The sequence below is a fragment of the Ailuropoda melanoleuca genome, chromosome 6, assembly GCF_002007445.2.
Source record: "Ailuropoda melanoleuca isolate Jingjing chromosome 6, ASM200744v2, whole genome shotgun sequence".
In the NCBI taxonomy this organism is placed as follows: Eukaryota; Metazoa; Chordata; class Mammalia; order Carnivora; family Ursidae; genus Ailuropoda; species Ailuropoda melanoleuca.
In genome coordinates, this window is record NC_048223.1 from 71,584,358 (window position 1) to 71,608,318 (window position 23,961).

General features: G+C 36.8%; 1 protein-coding gene across 3 annotated transcripts in view; it reads right to left on the reverse strand.

Annotated features, from left to right (window-relative positions):
- CTNNA3 (catenin alpha 3) overlaps positions 1-23,961 on the reverse strand; it is a 1,722,523-nt gene that overhangs the window by 1,236,413 nt on the left and 462,149 nt on the right. For all 3 annotated transcript variants that reach the window (XM_034662590.1, XM_034662589.1, XM_034662591.1), the window contains one exon: positions 10,372-10,635. In XM_034662590.1, coding sequence (XP_034518481.1) covers positions 10,372-10,635 — 264 coding nt within the window. The remainder of the gene's footprint in view (positions 1-10,371; positions 10,636-23,961) is intronic.

Sequence of the window (23,961 nt, forward strand, 5' to 3'; positions counted from 1 at the left end):
ACAGCAACAGAGGGACAGGCCTAACCCACTGACAAGGAAGGAGTTGACCAAGATTAGAGCAGAAATCAATGAATTAGAGACCAGAACCACAGTAGAGCAGATCAACAGGACTAGAAGCTGGTTCTTTGAGAGAATCCATAAAATTGATAGACCACTGGCAAAACTTGTCCAAAAACAAAGAGAAAGGACTGAGATTATTAAAATTATGACTGAAAAGGGAGAGGTCACGACCAGCACCATTGAAATTGCAAGGATTATTAGAAACTTTTATCAACAGCTATATGCCAAAAAACTAAACAATCTGGAAGAGATGGAGGCCTTCCTGGAAACCTATAAACTACCAAGACTGAAACAGGAAGAAATAGATTTCTTAAATAGGCCAATTAACTATGAAGAAATTGAGTCAGTGATAAACAACCTTCCAAATAATAAAACTCCAGGCCCAGACGGTTTTCCTGGGGAATTCTACCAAACATTCAAAGAAGAAATAATACCTATTCTCCTAAAGCTATTTCAAAAAATAGAAACAGAAGGAAAGCTACCAAACTCATTCTATGAGGCTAATATTACCTTGATCCCCAAACCAGGCAAAGACCCCCTCAAAAAGGAGAATTACAGACCGATTTCTCTAATGAATATGGATGCCAAAATCCTCAACAAGATCCTTGCTAATAGAATCCAACAGTACATTAAAAGGATTATCCATCATGACCAAGTGGGATTCATACCTGGGATGCAAGCATGGTTCAACACTCGCAAATCAATCAATGTGATACATCATATCAACAAGAAAAGACTCAAGAACCATATGATCCTCTCAATTGATGCAGAAAAAGCATTTGACAAAATACAGCATCCTTTCCTGATTAAAACCCTTCAGAGTGTAGGAATAGAGGGTACATTTCTCAATCTCATAAAAGCCATCTATGAAAAGCCTACTGCAAGCATTATTCTCAATGGGGAAAAGCTGGAAGCCTTTCCCTTAAGATCAGGAACACGACAAGGATGCCCACTCTCGCCACTATTATTCAACATAGTACTAGAAGTCCTTGCAACAGCAATCAGAAGACAAAAAGGGATCAAAGGTATCCAAATCGGCAAAGAAGAAGTCAAACTGTCTCTCTTTGCAGATGACATGATACTCTATATGGAAAACCCAAAGGAATCCACTCCCAAACTATTAGAAGTTATAGAACAATTCAGTAAGGTGGCAGGATACAAAATCAATGCCCAGAAATCAGTTGCATTTCTATACACGAATAACGAGACTGAAGAAAGAGAAATTAGGGAATCCATCCCATTTACAATAACACCAAAAACCATGCGTTACCTTGGAATTAACTTAACCAGAGACGTAAAGGACCTATATGCTAGAAACTATAGATCACTTTTGAAAGATATTGAGGAAGACATAAAAAGATGGAAAAATATTCCATGCTCATGGATTGGAAGAATTAACATAGTTAAAATGTCCATACTACCCAGAGCAATCTACACTTTCAATGCTATCCCGATCAAAATACCGAGGACATTTTTCAAAGAACTGGAACAAATAGTCCTTAAATTTGTATGGAACCAGAAAAGGCCCCGAATCTCCAAGGAACTGTTGAAAAGGAAAAACAAAGCTGGGGGCATCACAATGCCGGATTTCGAGCTGTACTACAAAGCTGTGATCACAAAGACAGCATGGTACTGGCACAAAAACAGACACATCGACCAATGGAACAGAATAGAGAACCCAGAAATGGACCCTCGGCTCTTTGGGCAACTAATCTTTGATAAAGCAGGAAAAAACATCCGGTGGAAAAAAGACAGTCTCTTCAATAAATGGTGCTGGGAAAATTGGACAGCTACATGCAAAAGAATGAAACTTGACCACTCTCTCACACCATACACAAAAATAAACTCCAAATGGATGAAAGACCTCAATGTGAGACAGGAATCCATCAAAATTCTAGAGGAGAACATAGGCAACAACTTCTATGACATCGGCCAGAGCAACCTTTTTCACGACACATCTCCAAAGGCAAGAGAAATAAAAGATAAAATGAACTTATGGGACTTTATCAGGATAAAGAGCTTCTGCACAGCCAAGGAAACAGTCAAAAAAACTAAGAGACAGCCCACGGAATGGGAGAATATATTTGCAAAGGACACCACAGATAAAGGACTGGTATCCAAGATCTACAAAGAACTTCTCAAACTCAATACACGAGAAACAAATAAACAAATCATAAAATGGGCAGAAGATATGAACAGACACTTTTCCAATGAAGACATACAAATGGCTAACAGACACATGAAAAAATGTTCAAAATCATTAGCCATCAGGGAAATTCAAATCAAAACCACACTGAGATACCACCTTACGCCAGTTAGAATGGCAAAGATAGACAAGGCAAGAAACAACAATTGTTGGAGAGGATGTGGAGAAAGGGGATCCCTCCTACATTGTTGGTGGGAATGCAAGTTGGTACAGCCACTCTGGAAAACAGTGTGGAGGTCCCTTAAAAAGTTAAAAATTGAACTACCCTATGACCCAGCCATTGCACTACTGGGTGTTTACCCCAAAGATACAGACGTAGTAAAGAGAAGGGCCATATGCACCCCAATGTTCATAGCTGCATTGTCCACAATAGCCAAATCATGGAAGGAGCCGAGATGCCCTTCAACAGATGACTGGATTAAGAAGCTGTGGTCCATATATACAATGGAATATTACTCAGCTATCAGAAAGAACGAATTCTCAACATTTGCTGCAACATGGACGGCACTGGAGGAGATAATGCTAAGTGAAATAAGTCAAGCAGAGAAAGACAATTATCATATGATTTCTCTCATCTATGGAACATAAGAACTAGGATGATCGGTAGGGGAAGAAAGGGATAAAAAAAGGGGGGTAATCAGAAGGGGGAATGAAACATGAGAGACTATGGACTATGAGAAACAAGCTGAAGACTTCAGAGGGGAGGGGGGTGGGGGAATGGGATAGACTGGTGATGGGTAGTAAGGAGGGCACGTATTGCATGGTGCACTGGGTGTTACACGCAACTAATGAAGCATCGAACTTTACATCGGAATCCGGGGATGTACTGTATGGTGATTAACATAATATAATAAAAAAATCATTAATAAAAAAAAGAAATGTTATATTTCAATGATGAAATATTATATGGCCATATAAAAGGATGAAGTATTGCCATTTGCAACAACGTGGATGGACTTAGAGGGTATTATGCTCAGTGAAATAATTCAAACAGTAACGACAAATACCATATGATTTCACTTATATGTGGAATCTACAAAATAAAACAAACAAGCAAAAAAGAAACCAAAAAAAAAACATATTTTATGGGCACCTGGGTGGCTCAGTTGTTAAGTGTCTGCCTTTGGCTCAGGGCATGATCCCAGGGTCCTGTGATCGAGCCCCTCATTGGGCTCCCTGCTCTGCTGGGAGCCTGCTTCTTCCTCTCCCACTCCCCCTGCTTGTGTTCCCTCTCTCGCTGGCTGTCTCTAGGTCAAATAAATAAAAAATAAAGTCTTCAAAAATAAAACCCTATATTTTAAATACAGAGAGCAAACTGGTGTTGCCAGAGGTGAGATAGGTGAGGAGATGAGCAAAATAGATGAAGGGGATGAAGGGGTGCAATTTTTTATTTATAAAAAAAACAAGTCATAGAGATAAAAAGTACAGCATAGGGAATATAGTCAATAGTACTGTATTACATTGTATTACAGCATACACTGTATGAAGACAGATGGTGACCACATTTATTATGGTGAGCACTGATACCTATACTGTATACCTGAAACTAATAATATATTGTATGTCAATTATACTTCAATTAAAATAAAAACAAAAACTTTGCTCCTCAAGGAGAAGCTGGGAAATGGGGGTTCCATCTCATTTATATGGTGCTGTGTTAGAGGTGGAGTTTATACTGAAAGTGTATCTCAACTTTTCCTACCTATTTTGGTGTATTTTCTCAGTTGTTCAATGTACAGGAATCTCTCCACTAATTTCTGGATTTCTCTCAGAGGAAATTGATCCACGTGTAGTTGTTTATTCAGCGTGTTTGTGGGTAGAGGGAAAGTCAAGAGCCTTCTATTCTGCCATTTGGCTGAAAATAGAGCTCTCCTTTTCTTTTAGAAGTATTCTTTTTGGTTTTGGTGTTCTTCAGCTTCACTACAATATGTGTAAATGTGGATTTCATCTTACATATCTTGCTTGAGAATTATGGGGATTCTTAGCTATGAAGGTTGGTAACGTCCATAAATCCTAGGAAATTCTTAGTATCTTTTTTACACTTTCCTCTCTTCTGGATCTTGTATTAGAATATTTTATTTTATTTTATTATTTTATTTTTTAAAGAGAATCTTTTTTTTTTAAGATTTTATTTATTTATTTGACAGAGAGACAGCCAGCAAGAGAAGGAACACAAGCAGAGGGAGTGGGAGACGAAGAAACAGGCTCCCAGCTGAGGAGCCCGATGTGGGGCTCGATCCCAGAATGCTGGGATAACACCCTGAGCTGAAGGCAGCCGCTTAATGACTGAGCCACCCAGGCACACCTAGAATATTTGTTAAAACTTGTCACACATCTTCCATGTATCTTAACTGTTTTAAAAACTATTTTTATTTTTGTGTCTCTGTGGTGCATGATAAAGAACTTCTTCAAATCTATTTCTCAGATCATTAATTATCTAATCCTCTGTCTTGCCTAACCATTGAATTTTTCACGATTATGTTTTTCATTTTAGATAGCTCTGCCTGGTCAATTTTGACTGTCTTTTGTTCCTTCACCATATCTCCAAACTTAGTAAATAAGTAAGTGAATAATGTTTATTAAGCATATTTATATTTAGTATCATAATTTCAATATCTGCGGTGTTTGAAGTTCTGATTTGGCAGTTTCTTTCTGCAAAGTCTCATTCAGGTATCCTGCTTATTTGTCTGTCTTGTGACCATTTATTTTCCTTAGACCTGTATGAGAATTTTTTGTACACTAGGTAAAAGTGCACAGAGAACTTGAGTTTACTTCTGGCAAGTACTTGAAGGCATTGCCAAGACAGAACAACTTTATATTTTCAGCTTGGGTTTTGGCTATTCAGATAATATGAATTCTGACCCAAAGTCCAGATAAGGATAAACTTATGGCTAAAAAGTCTCTAAGACAGTGATGCCTGGGTGGCCCAGTCAGTTAAGCGTCCAACTCTTCATTTCTACTCAGGTCATGATCTCATCATGGATGAGGATTGGAGATTGAGCCCCCCTTCAGGCCCCACACTCAGCAGGAAGTCTGCTTCACTCCCTCTCCCTCTCCTCCCTTTGCCCTTCCCCTTATCCCATTCTTGCGTGTATGCGACTGCGTGCGCTCGTGCCCTCTCTCTAAAATAAATAAATGAATCTTTTTAAAAAAATCTCCAAGGTATTTTGTACTCTTTTTTTCTAAGCCAAAGTTAAGCCAGCCAAGTTTTCCTATCTCCTGCTATAGGGACTAATGTTTTTCTTGTTTATCCAATAAGGTGGTCAAATTGAAGGATTCTCAGCTTCATGCAAAGGGTCTCATGTGATTTTCCAGGTGGTAGGATATAAGCTTTGTCTTTTGTCCTCAGTTCATGATCTTTCGAAATCCAAGCTACAGGCCATAATGGAAAAGAAATTCTCACCTCCACCAGCACAGTGCTGTTGCTGGCTTGCTGGTCTGGATGTCTGCTCTTTGTATCTGGCTGACCTCAATGAATTTCCCTAATTTACCTATCAGATTACCCATGTACTTAAAAATATTTTATATATTACTTTTAGGTCTTCTGATTCACTATATTTCTAGAAACCAAACCCTTAAAAAAGATCATATTACAGTGCTTTTAGACAGCAGTGATGCCCATTTTTCTTTAGCTACTAAATGCTAATCTGATTGACAGAGGCCCTGTTTTCTCCTTCAGGTAAAAACATTCCTTAAAATTATTACTCTTAGTAAAGGCAGCATATCTTGGCAGTTGCAGGGAACCTAAACTAAGGCTAGATATCAGGCTAAATAGCTAGTAAGAATAGAGAATTTTTCTCTTATCACAGAAAAAAAATCTAAGCAGCCTATCACTTAGATATGTTTCTGGTAATTACCTCACTAAATTTATGTCCCAGTTAGAAGTTAAGTAGAGCAACATACCCCAAGTACGTACACTACCGGTTGGAGAAAGGAGAGGGAAAAAAAGGAGTAAGGGGAAAATGCTCTTCAAACCAAATCACAAAATGACATACAGCGTTGCTATCTGCATCCTTTCCTCTCCTCCCCCGCCTTCCTTGCTTCCTTCCTTCAATTCACTGATAATCACCTCACACTTATGATGTACAGGGAGGGCATTCCTCTAGGTCTTGGGAATACAATAGGGAATAAAGAAATATATGAATGATGATACATAAATGAATATCTAAAAATAAGAAAATAAATGTGATAGTTCTTTGAAAATGAAAACACTAAAAGAACTTTGTTTTATCATCTTAAAATCACATGAAGATCTGTATAATTCTTACAGACCATGATTACAAAAGCTACTTTATCACTGCACAAGAGAAAATATGTCTTAATGGACTTGGAGTTTCAAAGCAATTTTCACTGGCAAAGTTTCTTGCTTAAAGGTATTTTCAAAATTCTGTTAATCTATAATTTGACACTTCTCAACTATCAGTCACAAATGCAAAACGAACACCCTATAATTCACATTAGGCTCTCCAATAAATCAATTGATTTAGCTTGTATAGTGTTCTAATTCAACTTCTATTTTCTCCTTTACCAATAAATCTCAGATTCCAAATCCACAACCAGCCATGGACCAGAATGAAAGATTTAACAAAGCTTCAGCATGGTAGTTGTGGAATAAGCACTCTGCTATATTTCCATACTATAAACATTTAATGAGACTTACTCCCAACAGAGTATTTACTACATCAGTTTATTTCATAGTATTATATTTGCAGAAGCAAGACAGAGCAAAGGTTATTTCGGATCCTTTACCAATACAGCTTCCTGTAAATAAAGAAAAATGCAACCATTTAATTTACAAAACCATTTTAAAAAGCTAAATGCTCAATAAATTCTGCTTTATCTAGTACAGACAGCCTCAGGAACTATTATATATATATATAAATTCAGGCATTTTGTACTGGTTTGAGCATCCTTAGCTTTAACTGAGAACTGATTTCAAAGGTTGTTAAGACAGCATTAAGATTTCTGGAAATATCTTTAGGACTCCCTCCTGCCTTGTTCAGAAGTGAGTCAGCCACTTAACTTGAGAAAAGGAAGACTCCAATACCGTGCCTATTACATTCCCATCAGTGCTATACACACACACACACACACACACACACACACACATTCACCTTCTCTCTAACCATTCCCTTATTTTGCCTGTAGCAGCCACTTTCAACTAAAGTGAGAAAGGAGAAGTCCCAAAAAAAGGAAAAATTTGGAAATCAGGCCTGCCGGGCTCCTAGGACCTAACCCTAACCAATTTGTTAGGAAACCTTCTGTCTTCTTCTATAATCCTAAGAATATAGAATGAGTGTCTGGACATCTTATCCCCTGACACGATTCTGTTTAGTACTATGAAAAATGTTACATACAATCCTATCTGTCCACTTTGACAAATTTCACCTCACCATATTAGCCACACTCCAAATACAGACTAGTTCTACTTGTATGACCCAGGTTCTTGCTTATATTTATAATTTCTCTGATGGTTCATACGGACTAAGAATCTTAGCATAAATTAAGCACCTTAAGTTGTATTTGTGAGAATTCAATATAGCACAGAACTCAGAAATACCTTCTGGAATCAGACTAGATCACTTCCTGGATACTACCACTCACTAGCTTTCTGATTTGAGCAAGTTTTATAACTTATCTAAGCCTCAGTTTTGTTTTATTCTGTAAAACAAAAGTATTTATCTTATAAAGACACTGTAATAATTAAGTAATACATTTATGTTAACTATTTAGCTATCAAGAAATGTTACATATTAATGTATGGGGGACCTAACATTCTGCTAGAATCACTGGTATCAAATTATTAAGAAACACAATCTTGCCCACAAGGAATTTTCAATCTTACTATGGGTACCATTTAGGAGTTACCACTACTTATCTTAGTTTCTAGAACTTTCACATAGATGCTAATAATTAGGAACTTAATAAAATTTTGCATGGGTGCCAATAATAAGGAATTTAATAATGATAGATTAGGAATAAAGGCATCTGTTTAAAGACATGTAACTAAAGGAAAAACATAAAGGTCACTTCAAATTTAAATGAATTAGATTTTCATGATATGTTATCATGAAAGTAATAATGTTATGAACAATATAGGAATTATATGTCTTTAGTTTATTTTTTAAGTTACCAATAAAACTTGAGTAATTTTAATTGCATTGATTTCATTAGGGAAGAATCTGCCTCCAAATAGTCATCTCCACCAATGATAAGGAGAGCTAAAATTTATTGAGAACTTATTATGTACCAGTCATTGTTCTAAGCATTTTACATGCATTATTAATTCACTGATTCTGACAACACTATGATGTAGGCCCTATTATTATTCTCATTTTAGAGGTGAGAAAACTGAGAATTAAATTACTTATCCTAACAAGTGCCATGGCTAAGATAGGAACCCTGGCATAAAGAGATCTAAAACCCTTATTTAAACACTACACTATGTTGCCTCCCATTGAACAACTGCATGTCTGACTTGTATAGCTAATTATCTTTGACATCAAACTTGAATGTCTGATAAATATCTCAAACTCAACATGTTGAAAATTAGTTTCTGATCTTCCTCTCAAAACTGACTTCACCCACAGTGTTCCTTATCATGGTTGATGAAAACTCTACCCATCCAGTTGCTAAAGGAAAACACACACACACACACAAAAAAAAAAACCCCACAAAACCTTGTCATTATCTCTGGTAGACACAGAGGTGTACTGTCCATATCTCCCTTCCAAGTAGGACTTACTGCTCAGCTGTGGGGAGTGAGGCCAGCAGATGGCCCCCAATAGTCAGTTCCTATAGGGTCTGCTTCAGTTGCAAAGGGCTGCTCCCTCTTCCCTGTGCCTGGAAGTCACACATAGCCTTGCCAGGCAGTATGACCTACATCTAGTGACTGACAGAGCCCCACCCACCCCCCAAAAAAGCCTGGCTTTTCTGCCTGACAAGGTACACTAGAGGGCTCTCCTACTTCTAGAGCTCTCTGCTAACTGGTCTAGGCTTTGTGGATCTGGCTTACAGGTAGACTTCTTCGGCTCAATCCTGCTCCCTCCCTCTTCCCTTCACATGTATTAATTCCTAACAACACTTTGTAACCCCAACTCTGTTCAGTGTGTGCTTTTGGACGACCTAGCCTGCAAGATCAGCATGACTCCTCCCTTTCTCTCACATCCCACATCCGTTCTGTCAAATTCGGTTGGCTTCACATTAAAAATTAAGCCTTAATATTCACTAATCCCACCCTGGAGTGAGGTAGAATGAGGTGATGCACATAAAATATAAGGATGGAACCTATATTACTATAATAGCTTTTTGCCTGGTTTTTCAACTTCTCCTTTTATTCCCCTTCAGTCTATACTCTACAGGCAGCCAATATAGTCCTTTTAGGACTCAAATGTCATACCTCTGCTTAAAACCTTACAATGGATCCCATTTAACTTGAAGGAAAAGCCAGAGCCCCTAAAAGCCCACAGAGTCCTCCATAACTGGCCCCACTGGGTCTCCTCAGTTCAGCTGACTCATTTACTCTCCCCACTAAGGCACCCTGCCTTCTGTGCTGTCCCTTAAACAATGGGACATGCTTTCAAACCTTCATTCTAGATCTCCACCTGCCCAATTATCTAATCTCCTTCAAGCCTCCAAGTCATCTTACTTTCTCAATGTAACATTCTATACAATTTACTTATCTACAATGTTCATTGTTTTTGTCTTTTGCCTATATTCCTCTGTTAGAACATAAGCTTCATGGGGGCAGTGCTCAGTTTTATCCCAAGCACAAAGAACAGAGGCAATGATAAGTATTTGTGGAATGGATAAATCCTGCATTTCATAAATTGAACTATGTAAACTAAACTCATCATTTCAATCTAATCAACAATCCCAGTTTAAATTCATTGACTTCCTTGGAAGAAATGTAAAGGAACCAGAAGTTTACTGATAGAATATTTTCCTGCTAATCAATTCATTGGAAGACACAAGGCAATGATGGAGACGGATTAAGTAACAGGATTTTTATTTACTCATAGTCTAAACTCCGATCTGAAAACCCATGTCTGTTTATTTTCATATTGTGACACAGCAAATCACACTTTACCTTTCTCTCCACTTACCTCAAGCTCATCAAGGGCACTTCCCAGTGTTGCTGCCTTAGATTCTGGTGGGGCAAGCATATTCTGGATCCCTTGTGAAGCATTTGAAATCACATTGAGAGCATTGTGAATTTCTTCACAAACTGTGTCCTTGCTGGCTTTGAGGGAAGCAACATCAGAATGTTCCAAACAAGCGGAGCAAATTGAATGCAAGAGTGGGGAGTTTTCCTTCAGTGAGGCCCGGGCCCCTGCGATTTCATCCCTTTGATTTGGAGATTTTAAGTCCTAAAGAAACACATAAGAGGAGAGCTTCTTTACAATGGGTTATAAAAGATTTACACAAAAAAGCTCCACTTTTCTGTCAATATAAATGAAAAGATAATAGAAGCTAAGAAGTCAGGTATAAGTTAAAATCAAGGGCATCAATTATTTCTACACTCCAGATTCTGTTAAAAAGTTCTACAATAGGGTGGCTCAGTCGTTAAGCGTCTGCCTTTGGCTCAGGGTGTGATCCCGGCGTTATGGGATCGAGGCCCGCATCAGGCTTCTCCGCTAGGAGCCTGCTTCTTCCTCTCCCACTCCCCCTGCCTGTGTTCCCTCTCTCACTGGCTGTCTCTCTGTTAAATAAATAGATAAAATGTTTAAAAAAAAAAGTTCTACAATAGGAAAGCTGAGCCAATTAGCAAATAAAGGTCACAATGGTGCAGATGTGTAATAACTAAGTAGATCTTACATTTGTCAGTCATATCTTGCTTATAAGTCAGAAAAATACTCTGACATTCACATTATTAAGTGCATTATAAGAGAGCCTGAATTATAAGGATGTTGATTACCTATTTCCATAGATGCTTATGATTGCATTTAACCTTTTCATTAAAACTAAACCGATTCATTTAAGAATTAAATTGAACCTCCTACAATTCAGCTATTTTCCACTCTTTTTCAGAAATAATAATAATTTAATCCTGAATCTTTCTTTCTTTGACATTTATTCAAAAAACAGTTATTGAGCACTTAGCATATGCTAGCCCTGTGCTAGACGCCAAGTGTACAGATGTGAACAATCCTACAAAGATCCTGTTCTCCTGAAGCTTATGTTCTTGTTTGAGGGGGTGGGGGATTATCAACAAACAATAAACTAGGTAAACAAATACACAAGACAATTTCAGGCAATGATAAATGCTGTGAAGAAAACACAAAAGTGAAATGTCACAGACAGCTTTAGCTTGGATGGTCAGAAAAGATATTTCTGAATATGACATTTGCAGTAAATATAAATGAAAAGCATTCCAAACAGTGGGAAGACAGGGAAAAGAAAGTCTGATATAAGTGATAGCTGATCAAAACGAGTTCAAAATACCGTAGAAAGACCTGGCAAACACTACATTAGCCAAGTGATAAAGGTTAACATCATCAGTGATGTCACATGGGTATCATGTAGCCCTTGACACACTGTGACAAAAACAGCACTTCACCTCTCTGCTATTCTCTCAAAAGTCCACAACCGCAATCTAATAATGAGAAAAACAAGGAAAACCATATTGGGAAACATCCTGTATGATACCTGGACAATATTCCTCAAGACTGTTAAGGTCATGAAAACGAAGGAGACTGATAAACTGTTACAGACCAAAGGAGATAGGGGAGATATGACAACAAAATGCAATGTGGTACCCTGGACTGGATCCTGGAACAGAAAGAAGGCATTCATAGAAAGATTGGTGAAGTCCAAATAAAACTTGTGGTTTAGTTAATAGTCATACATCAATGTTTGTTTGTTCATAAGTGGCAAATGCAAGATTTTAACAACAGAGGAAACCAGAAGAAAGGTAGATAAGAATTCCCCATACTACCTTTACAACTTTTCTGGAAATCTAAAATTATTAATATAAATTAAAATTTCATCTTAAAACTAATTCAAGAGAGCTTAACAATAGCTTATGTATTCCACATACAATATCTTATATAATCTTTATAAAACCTCATGAAAGATATTAAACACCCCTCCATTTTAAAGGTAAGAAAACTGAGTTTTAGACAGACTAAGGTCCTGAGCCAAGTTACAGAGCTAGAAGGTGGCATTTCTTGTATTGTAACCCAAGTCGGTGTGACTGCTAAGCTATGATGTTAACAACTATGCTATAGTCTTTCCTATACAGGAAGGATTTCCTTTATTTGCTACTATACAGGGATAAGGACTTGTACCTATATAATGACATAGTTTAAAAAGTGCTTCTAGACAGTATCTTATTGATCATCACAATACCCTTTGAGGCAGTAAGGCTCACGTTATTAGCGTTATTAGCCCTATTTTAACTAAATAGGTATTTAGTGTAAGGAGATTAAGAAGCTGGCAAAATAACATATCTAAACCTAAGTCTTCTGATTGCAAATCTCATGCATTTTTCATAATGCTCTGCTACCTCAGGATAATGTTGCTTGAGGTTAATAAATGGCTGTGCTACTGTATTTTTAGTTCCTTCCTTTCTGAAAATAAAGGCTGTCTGTGACTTCATGCAGGCTTTAGGGGAGATTAACTTCTTTACAAGATGTAGGGAGGACAGTTAGAAGTAGCTGTCAACTCACTGTTTGTACTCACTAATTACCCAAGACAAGACACTTTGTAGCTTGCTTGGCTTGCTATGATTTCCCCCTTATATTTCTGGTCTAGGTTCTAGCTCCAGCTCTGTCATTAGCACTGTGATCCGGGTAAGTCTTCTACTCTTTCAGTGAATATTTTTCCATCTGTAAAAATGGGGTAATGATACTTCTGCCAATGCTCTCATGAGATGGAGTAAGTAGCACATCAGAAATGGAATGTACTTGGAAAATACTAGAGAACTATGGAAAGAGTACAGAATTATTCTTCCTAAAATATTCCTAAAATAGTCTTCCTAAAATTTATCAAACTTGGTGTACCGTTTTTGTCCTGTGATACTCTTGGTGATTTTCATATTTCCCACCATTTTAGATAATTTCAGTGTGATTTGGAGGAAATATAATTGAATGTTTAGATAGGTTTCACACTCCTCAGAGGCATAATGATAAAAAATATAAATATTCAGAAGGAGCTGAAGAAAATTCTCTGCATAATAGAGTATAATCAAAACTAATTACATAATACCCTCTGAAGTGAACTATGCATTATACTGCTCTATTTAGAATGGCAAGGTCAATGTTTAGGTAGTTTCTGAAAGGTGAACGTTTGTGAATATACATCACTACAAAGAAAGATAAGGTTTAAAATATTAGCTCTTTTACTCTGATGATGGCTGTGTATATCTCACTGTTAATTGTGGTAACTTTAATGCTGTAGGAACTTTGGAATTAAAAAATTCTAGGGGCACCTACATGGCTCAGTCGGTTAAGCGTCTGCTTTCAGCTCAGGTCATGATCCCAGAGTGCTAGGATGGAGACACATTTTGGACTCCCTGCTCAGCAAGGAGTCTGCTTCTCCCTCTCCCTCTGCCCCTACCCCCACCTTCACTCGTGCTCTCTCTCTCTCCCGCTCACTCTCTCTAATAAATAAATAAAATATTTTTTAAAAATTATAATATATTTTGGATTTTGAACCTATGCTTTCTTATCTCTGCCCAAAGCAATTATCAAATCCGTAATGTGAACTGATAGCCTGAATAACAAGCTGATAAATCTGTGAGAAAGGACAGATTCAGTGAACATGACAAAAATAACATAATATGGCAGCAGGTGGGGGAAAGAAAGGCATGTTACAGAATTTAAGTGAAGGAAATTGAGAAGGCAAGACCATTTCTCCTGAAGGACATCCCAAAGGATAAATTTAATGTAGGAAATAGGCACCCGGATAAAAGGGGAACTAATGGATGCCATACTTCTAAACAAAAGGTTGTGGTGGTGACTGTGGTTATTTTATTTTGTTTTAACTGATGATATCATGGGTTCAAAGGTTCTAAGGCTGTTGATTAATCCTAAAATTTTAAATCAGGTCAAAACAAGAATTAAATGATAGGGTCAATTAGGGATCTCTCTGGACAGAGGAGTCTAAAGAATTCAGCTCTTTGGGAATTGATACTTTTTTAGTATCTTTTTTTAAATGCTCCAGAAGAAAAAGCTCACATGAGATTTCCAAGTTTAGGAGACATTAAATGCTTCCAGCTGATGCAGAAACACACAGATGGGATTAAAAAAGACCTTACAAGTCTGTGCAAGTGGGTAGAGAAGCAACATATGAGTTTTAACCCTGGCAAGAGAACAAAATATATTTAGGGATTTTAAAGATCACAAAGTATAAAAATGGAGGGCTCTAAGCTATCAGTTAATTAATTCAACCATTCATTCAATAAATACTTTTGAGACCTTCTATAGATCAGGCAGTGCACTAATGTTAAGAACACAGAGATAAAAGGGAACCTGGGTGGCTCAGTCGTGAAGTGTCTGACTCTTGGTTTCAGCCTAGGTCGTGACCTCAGCGTCGTGAGATGGAGCACCGTTGTCAGCTCCACTCTTAGCCAGGAGCCTGCTTGAGATTCTCTCTCTGACCCTCCCCGTTTGTGCATGCTCACTGTCTCTCTAAAATAAATAAATAAATCTTAAAAAAAAAAGAATGCAAAGATAAAGAACTTACAGATCAGAAAGGGAGACAAATTTATATGGGAGCTAAAATAGAGTTATTCATAGCATAGAGGAAAGTCACTCGGCTTGAGGGGATCAAAGAAAATTTATCAGAGGCAACTTCAAAACAGTGAGTAGAAGTTATCAATGTGTAGAACGGAACAACAAGTAAAGAAAACAGCATGTGCAAAGGCCTGAGGCATGAGACAGTAAAGAGCATGCAGGCCACTGTAGGTGGCATGACAAGAACAGTAAATCTGAGCAGGAATGGTGATGAATCCAGGTAGAAAGGTAAGTGGGAGATTCCTCACATGCCATGCTAAAGAACTGCAAGAGCAGCAAGCTCGGATGTGTATTTTCAAAGATTACTCTAGCTGCGAACTTTTAGTTGATTAGTGAGAATGGAATTGCAGTCAGGAGACTAGGCAATAATTCAGGCAAGAGACAATGAGTGCCTGAACACTGAACACTATTGCTAGGTGGTAGTAGGATGAATCCAAGAAAATCCAGAAAGTAAAAATGGTAAGACTTTGTAATATTTAGATGGGGGAGGGGAGAGGAGGTACTTAGAAGTGTACCTAAAACTTTTTCAGCAATTGTGTACATAGTGTGATGCATTCACCAAGATGGGGAATACAGAATGAATAATGTATTTGGAAAATAAAGGTGAAATACATTTTGTTATCTGCTAAATGTGAGATGCCAGCATAATATCCAAATGAAAATATACTATACATGGACCTAGAATTCAGAGAGTCTAGGCTAGAAATAGAGATCTATGAATCACCACCTCATAATTGGAGGTAAAGCCATGGATGTGAAGGTTACAGGGTCTTCACCCAGAATGAATGTTACAATACAGAGAACCTGGGAGTAATCATAAATTGTTTCTTGAGGAAGTAAATCTGATAATTGTATGTGTTAGTCCAAAAGGCCAAATATATATTGTAAATCACCAAGAAAGATATCAGAAAATAATGAACTTTCAAAAAAAAAAAAAGAAAGAAAGAAAACAAGCAAAAAACACATACACACATGAAGCCTAAAACCTGAATTACTATTGATAATAACAGTCACCATACTTGAAGAAAAAATAATCTAAGTAGTTTTTTAAAAGCAATTTGAAAAGGCAGGATCACTTCATATCAAGGTGTTAAAAATATGGGATCTGTTCGCCTTGCAAAAAGAAAATTTATATTGGAGGATACATGATTAAAAAAAATCTAGAAATCATGAATGAATATGACAAGCTGTTAATGGACTTCTTTACAAAATCTAGAAACAATAGATGGAGGAAGTAGCTTTTTAGATTTCAGTGAAATAAATTAAAAATATATCTGCTCATTGTACTGTCTCCCTCACTTCATTATAATTCCCTGGAAGGCAAGCATTATAGCTTACTTATTTTGCATCTCATAATCTATTAGTATATGGCACATGTTATGAGCATAACACATTTTTTAAGAAACAAATGGACAAATGAATAAGAAATAAGTAATAGGAAGTTAAATTCAGAAGGGGTAAGAAATTGTGTATTTAATTATTCCAAGAAATAAATTTTGTGGAAAATATACATAATCCAGAGAGTTTAAATAAATTTATGCATCACAATGTCACAGGAAGCTAATGAATAAAATTAAACTGTACCTATCTTTACATTAAATTTTAGTGAAGCCATTGGTACAACTACTTTGGAAAACTGTACCAACTAAAGCTGAACATATATATACCTCATGACCCAGCTATTCCAGTCCTAGGAGAGGATATACACATATAGAAATATGTTCATATGTTCTTTAAAAGACATATGCCAAAGCGTTCCTAGAAGCATTCTTCATAATAGCCCCCACAGGAAACAACCCAAAGTAATGAGAATGAACAAATAGAGCTACATGCAACAATAAGAAATATGGGGAAAAAAGATACAACAAAAGAGTGCATATTGTTTGATGCCACCGTCTACATAAAATTCAAACTCAGGCTAAACTAATCTATGCTCTTAGAAGTCAGAATAGCAGTTATTGTTGAAAATTAGAGACTGGAAACAGCATAGGGATCCTTCTGGATTCTGGTAATTTTTTTCTTGTTCTGAGTATTGGTTATATGGGTGTGTTTAGCTTGGAAAAAATTCACTAAACTGCTCATGAGGTATGCATATTTCTGAATGTATCTTATACTTCAATTAAAACATTTATATAAAATCAAGCAAAACAAAAAGATTAGTAAAGCCAAGCAAACATTCAATTTATGACTTCTCTTGGCAAAGGACTCTGATATAAATAAGCTATGGACTCGCCCTGGTATAGCATTTTCCATGATATTAAGGGAAGGATGAGCAAATTGGATATGTAGTCCATTTGCAAACATCTTCTACCCACTTTGAGGGCTTTTATTTAAAAAGAAAAGAAAAAAACTAAGTGTCTGAAAAATAAAAATAAGAAAAGAAAGGTCCCAAAGCCTGGCCATTGGAAAGGGAAAGCTAAAGGATTTTCACAGCAACTGATTCCTTGCACCCTTGAACCCTCATTTCAGAGAATCAGAGAGAATTTACTAAGCTACATCCCTGCCCAAGTGGAAAAGCTCAGCAGGTATTCTGCTCAACAAAGCAGAACTACATGCAAATTATTGAGTTTCTCTTCCAGGTGTTTAAATGAAGTTTCTGGAACTGACAAAACCACTCTGGTAAGGGAGGGAAAGCTTATGAAGAACATTTTTGTTTTCTTAAGACTAAGAAGATGTGCAGCAGAAAAGCCCATGGATACTTTGCTATTTGGATTCCATTCTTAGTTGGCTTCTATCCCTAGTCTTCCCTCTGCCAAGATGCTGCCTGCTAACTGCTTCACTGGTCACTAGGCAGCTTCGTGCTCTATCAGAAAACAAAATAGTGCAAACACCTGCTAATTTAAATGTTTTTCTCCAACATAAATTAGGAAGTGGAATACTTAGCCTTAACTGAACTGAAGATATAAGATGGTAAAATAAGAGTAGAATACAGAGATAATAAGAGTTTTGAGAAAAAAATAAAGATTGAAGAGTGCAAGATTTTACAATCAAAACATTATTAAGCAACAGAAAGAGGACTTTACTGCTTTTCTATTCTTATGTCTCATTTTCCACCTTATATTAATAGGACAAATACAATACGGGAGAAAATAAAAGAATTCTTCAAATTAAAATAGAAAAATGAGAAACCATATAATAATAGCATTAAGATATCCCCCAAGTTATGAATTCTGGGCCATTAATGCTTACCTTGGGTAGATGAAATTGACAAAAGTGAATATTAGTAACTCCTAGATACCTCCTAGGAAAACATTATTACTTAATTCTAATGCAGGCCACCATGTCAGTCAAGAAAATGTATATATAAAGTTCAGAAATGCACTATGTTAATTTTCTATCTGAAACAAATGCACTATATATTACATCTATTATTTGCCTCATTTATAACTAAAAAATAAATTGTATCAAAAGTCATCTACCATATGATTAAAGTAAAAGGACTAAAGAGAAAAGCAGAAAAATAACGAGCTAAACAAAATCCAGTTGTATTTCACATTTCCCTTCCATTCATGCATATATTTCATCGCTTAATCTAACAAGATTCAAATATCTGTGTCAGAAAACTTTTCCCCTAAAATACAGATTATTAACATCCATGAGAGTTAAGTTGGATTTTAACACCTAGTCAAAGATCAAAAATATCATTTTCCTTACAATTTCTTCTTATTTAAGTTTCTGTGACTCACTTGTGGGAAACAGACCACCATTTTCCAAACACAGCATAATTTAGTATAAATGGAATTCAAACCCAGGGATGTTGATCCAAATTCCTAATTAATAATGACTTACATTCATGTAGTCGTTTATCATGTTTAATAAGTTTCTAGTCATCTTCTCATAAAGAATTCCATGAGGAAAAAAGTGTTATTATCACTAAATGTTAAAAAAAGGAAAAGGACATTTGTCCAAAGGCACACAAGATTAATAAAAAGTGGTAGTGATGATTGTTTTTAAGAAAGCCAACATTTACTAAACAGCTATAATGCTTCCTAAGTGCAAACACACTCTAGTCATTTTTCATTTAATGGCCCAGCTATGAATAGGATCCAAGACTGGCTTCTGTCTTAACACTCTTAGTATTATTTAAATTCAATTTACTTAACATATACTGTATTATTAGTTTCAGGGATAGAATTTGTGATTCATCAGTTGCATATAACACTCAAGTGCCCTCCTTAATGCCCATCACCCAGTTACCCCATCCCCCCACCCACTTCCAGCAACCCTCAGTTTGTTTCCTCGAGTTAGATGTCTCTTATGGTTTGCCTCCCTCTCTGTTTTCATCTTATTTTTCCTTCTAACCAACACTATTTTTATTTGCTGTCAGTAGTTTCATCATCTGCTCCCAATGTCTGTCAAAGGACTTTCCTACAGCCCTACAGCTCTGTGGTGGCCCAACAGAGAGTACATATTTCAGGCATATCTTCCTGATGAATAATTATCATATGTAATACACCTCAGATTAGAAACACATTCCTTAATTCAGTTTCAGTACAAGGCTAATTTAAAAAAAGAACCCTCAGGCCAAAAACATAACAATAGAAATTAAAGTGTGATCCATATGGTCATTTAGATTGTTCAAAAATATAAGTCAGACATAATGGAGAAAGAGTAAAACTATCATCTTAACTATTTCAATCTACCTTTGATAAAGGAAACATTCTAAATATAGCATCTTAGCAATGATAGCTTAATGGTTGCTTTTCCCATGAGGGGGGGAACTGTTTGGCTTTTAGTTAATTCAACAAGCTTGAAAACACCTGCTTTAAGGTGTAACTTTAAAGCTAAGGCTAAAGATAAGGCTATAATTATAACTCAGATGTTTATTCTAAGCAGGAAGCATGAATAGGCCAAATGTCAATCCACAGAGAGTGGTGAGGCACTCACACACCATAGAATACTTGCCCTGTTTAAAAACATTCAAATCCAAATTGGCCAAACAAAAAGAAGTCCTGACCTCTGCTCTAAAGTACCGGCACAGATGTTTGCGTCAGCCTACGAGTGCACTTTCCATGTTTTATATTCATACCATATGTGTATCTGACCTTGGAAGAGATTGGAAAGAGATAATGCATGTCCCTGGGCCTGAGGAGCCAACAATAAGCAAAGGAGAGTGAGGCAGATGCTGAGCCACTCCAGGGCAGGAAGTCTGTCTCATTATAATAGAAATAGCCTGAGCTTTGTGGTTAGAATCCCAACAGAAAAATATTCCAATAATAGGAAGTTTTGAGTAGAATAATTCAGCTTACTTCAGCTACAAAATGGGAATAATAATTCCTACCTTAGAGGGTAAAATGAGGTTAAATTATTTAATGTCAAACATTTTTCCAGCATCTTCGTACTGACTTCTCTCTATATAGCCTACTATTAGCCATATCCCCTCCTTAAAATGTTTCTCCCTTATCTTCTTAGATGACAGTGAATACTAAGTTTAAGTTGACATTTATTTGATAGTATTTACCTTTCTTCTGCACTTCAGATACATAACTCAAGTTAAGTCCCAAAATAAACATATGGGAAATTGAACCCATTGCCTTTCTTACACTCCCCCCACCCCCCAACTAATGTTTCTCCTCCAACATTCTCGACTCACTAGCCTCAATATCCAGCTAACAAGAAATCTGAGGAATGTCCTTGACACTTCCATTACTTCATCCCCACCATTAGATAAGGTTTATTATTCTATTCATTAAATATTTCTCCAGTATGTGCCCTTCATTAAATATTCCTCCTCACTAGTAGGACTAATCTAGAGGAGGAATGATTAGGGATAACTAAGGAAGTGATTGTGAATGCAAAGAGGAAAGAAGAAATCAGAGACAAACTTTTTGACTAATACAATCTTTTCTCTATACTATCATCAGAGGAGTCCCTCCAAAATTCAAATATGATCATGAATCCCCAATTTAAAATTTTCAAGTGACTGTTAATCCACATTAAATAAAACTCTTATTTTTTATTATAGACAAGGATGATCTGACTTCAGCTTCTCTCTCTAGCCTCACTTCCTACCACTTATCTCGCAGGCACCCTTTTCTCTAGCCACACAGACTCATATAAAGTTCTATAAGTGCCTTGAGCTATGTTCCAGTCTCCCCTCACATCTCTTGGGAAATGTCTACTCATCCCTCAAGATATCTTGGATTCTCATGTTCTGTCACCCAGACATGTACTCATGTGTTCCAGTAGTGCTTACATGGCACTAATCTAGCATATATTAAACAATAACCATTTGCTATAGTTATTCATTGACACACCTGTTTCTCAAAAAATTATGAGTTCCTATTGGGGTCAAAACTATGCCTTACCTCTTTCACCCCCTAGGCCTCATATGGCAGCTGGCACAGAGTGACCTCTCACCACTTTATTTTTTTGTAGATTTATTTATTTATTTATTTATTTATTTATTTATATATTTATTTGAGAGAGAGAATGTGCATAAGCAGGGGGAGGAGCAGAGGGACAGGGAAAGAGAGAATCCTTAAGCAGACTCCCCACTGAGTGCAAAGCCCAATGTAGAGTTCCATTCCAGGACCCTGAGATCATGACCTGAGCCGAAATCAACAGTTGGTCACCTAACCAACTGAGATGCCGAGGCACCCCTATCTCTCACCACTTTAAAGACACCAGAAAACACTGAAGATTACTGCCATAGAAATTTACTTTTCCATGAGATATAAATTCTAATTTTGGAAAAGGAAATCATAACTACAAAAAGCTAAGATACACTCATCCTAGAATGAAATATTCTTTGTGTTTCCAATTAGGCTAACTAGATCTATCTATGAACTATTCTTCAGTATACTGGCCTAGCCCTTATTTAAAAAGCCAATGATACCAGTTTTTAACCACTTACATGCTAGTGTGTTGTTCAGTGCTTATTCCTGGAAAATATCTGATTTCTAACTATATTCCCCGGCAGGAAGCAAAACAGTAAGCAGAATGAAGGTAATGATGTCCTATATTTGACATGTTTTTCAAAAAGTTAAATTAATGTTCCTACATTAACCAATAATCAGATCCATCTGACTGAAGAAACAGAAATAACTTAGGTTAATGATCTGGTTAAGTTTTGAGTACTCTGAGATATCACGTATTTTAGAATTGAATGAAGAGCTATGAGAAAATACAAATACAAAGTAAAAATAAGTACCCACTCAAGTCCTCTGCTCTCTGGAAATTGTTAAATAATAATATATTAAATAAAATGGGTTAAAACTGGTGGAATAGATTGAAATTACTGCAGGAATTTTAAGGAAAAGCATAGGTGGTAAGAAATGTTTCACAGGCAGATGAGCATCTTGAAAATGCACCAGAGAGAGGCACCTGGGTGGCTCAGTCAGTTAAGCATCTGCCTCAGCTCAGGTCATGATCCCAGTGTCCTGGGATCTAGCCCCATGTTGGGCTCTCTGCTCAGCGGGGAGCCTGCTTCACCCTCTCCCTCTGCCTGCTGCTCCCCCTGCTTGTGCTCTCTCTTTCTCTCTCTCTAATAAATGAACAAAATCTTTAAAAAAAAAAAGAAAGAAAGAAAGAAAGAAAGAAAGAAAAAGAAAGAAAGAAAGAAAGAAAAGAAAATGCACCAGGTAAAACAGAACCAAAAAATATGACACTAAAGGCACTTGGCATCTCAAACATAACATTAAAATCTGAGCTCCTGATAGAGCCTCTCAACCCACTACTCCCGTCTTCACCAGTTCAGTAAATGGCAGTTCTTCCAATTCTCCAGGCCAAAAAACTTGTCATCATCCCCTACTTCTCTTTCATCTCACATCCAGTTTGTCAGTAAATCCTATCACTTTTACCAGAATTTGACTACTTATCACCTCTAGAAAGCCATCATGTCATTGTTTTGTTCAAACCATCCAACATATCTCTCTGACCTCATCCCTACAACTCTCCTTGCTCACTCTGATCCAGCCACATGGACCTCCTTGGCATTTCCCTAAAAAGCCAGTCATGTCCCTACCTTGGGCCATCCTGTTGCTGGCACCCTTCTAGATCCATGTCTGGCTCATTCTCTCACTTCCTTTTAGTCTTTACTCATAAATCAACTTTTGAGTGAGATCTCCTCTTGTCACCCTATCTAAAAGTTCCAACAATTCCACTCTTAATATGACATATCCCCTTCCCCTGCTTTATCTTCTTCTTACTATGTATCACTAGTATACTTTATACAATAGTTATTTATGTTTACTTTGTTTACTCCAATAGACTATAAGCCCCATGAAGTGACATGTAAAATACTTGATACATATTTATTTAATTAATGAACATCTTACTGATCACACATATAAAAAGTTATCCTATCACACAGGGGATAAAATACCAGGAATCTGTCTAGTTTCCTGAAAAAATAGATAAAGGGCACAGATAGATAGCATAAAACTTCCTGCTTCCTTTTATCTCTCATTCCAGAAACAGATTTTAGAACAAGTTCACCTATATATCTTCTGATTTACTAGTGAGTTTTACTTGAGTCATATTTCATGCTTACCAGAATGCATATAGAAAGCTTCTGAACTCAAAACGTAATGGCTGTAGTTGAAAGGTCAACTGCATGTGCCTTCCTAACAGAAGGTAACTTGTATTTAAAATCCAGATCCCTAGTTAACAAAGATTTTGCCTTATTCAAGGCATATGCCGAGCATGGATCATCTACATGCAGAGAATTCAGTGTTTAGCTTTTGCCAATTTAAATACTCATGTCTCTAGGAATGGCTACAATCCACCCTAGTACATAAAATAAATTAGTATTCTTGCACTCTAGAGAAAAGTATGTGTTTAGCACCAAATGGAATCAGCAGATGACTAAATACTCCTAAATACTTTTTTTCTTTTTGCCTTGCTTCTGTCATAAATACAACAGATGCAAGATGCTGGAATGTGGACAATCCCCAGAAGGTTGGTGTTTTCCTCTAATGCACAAATAAACCATTCAAAAATGCATTCCATATAGCA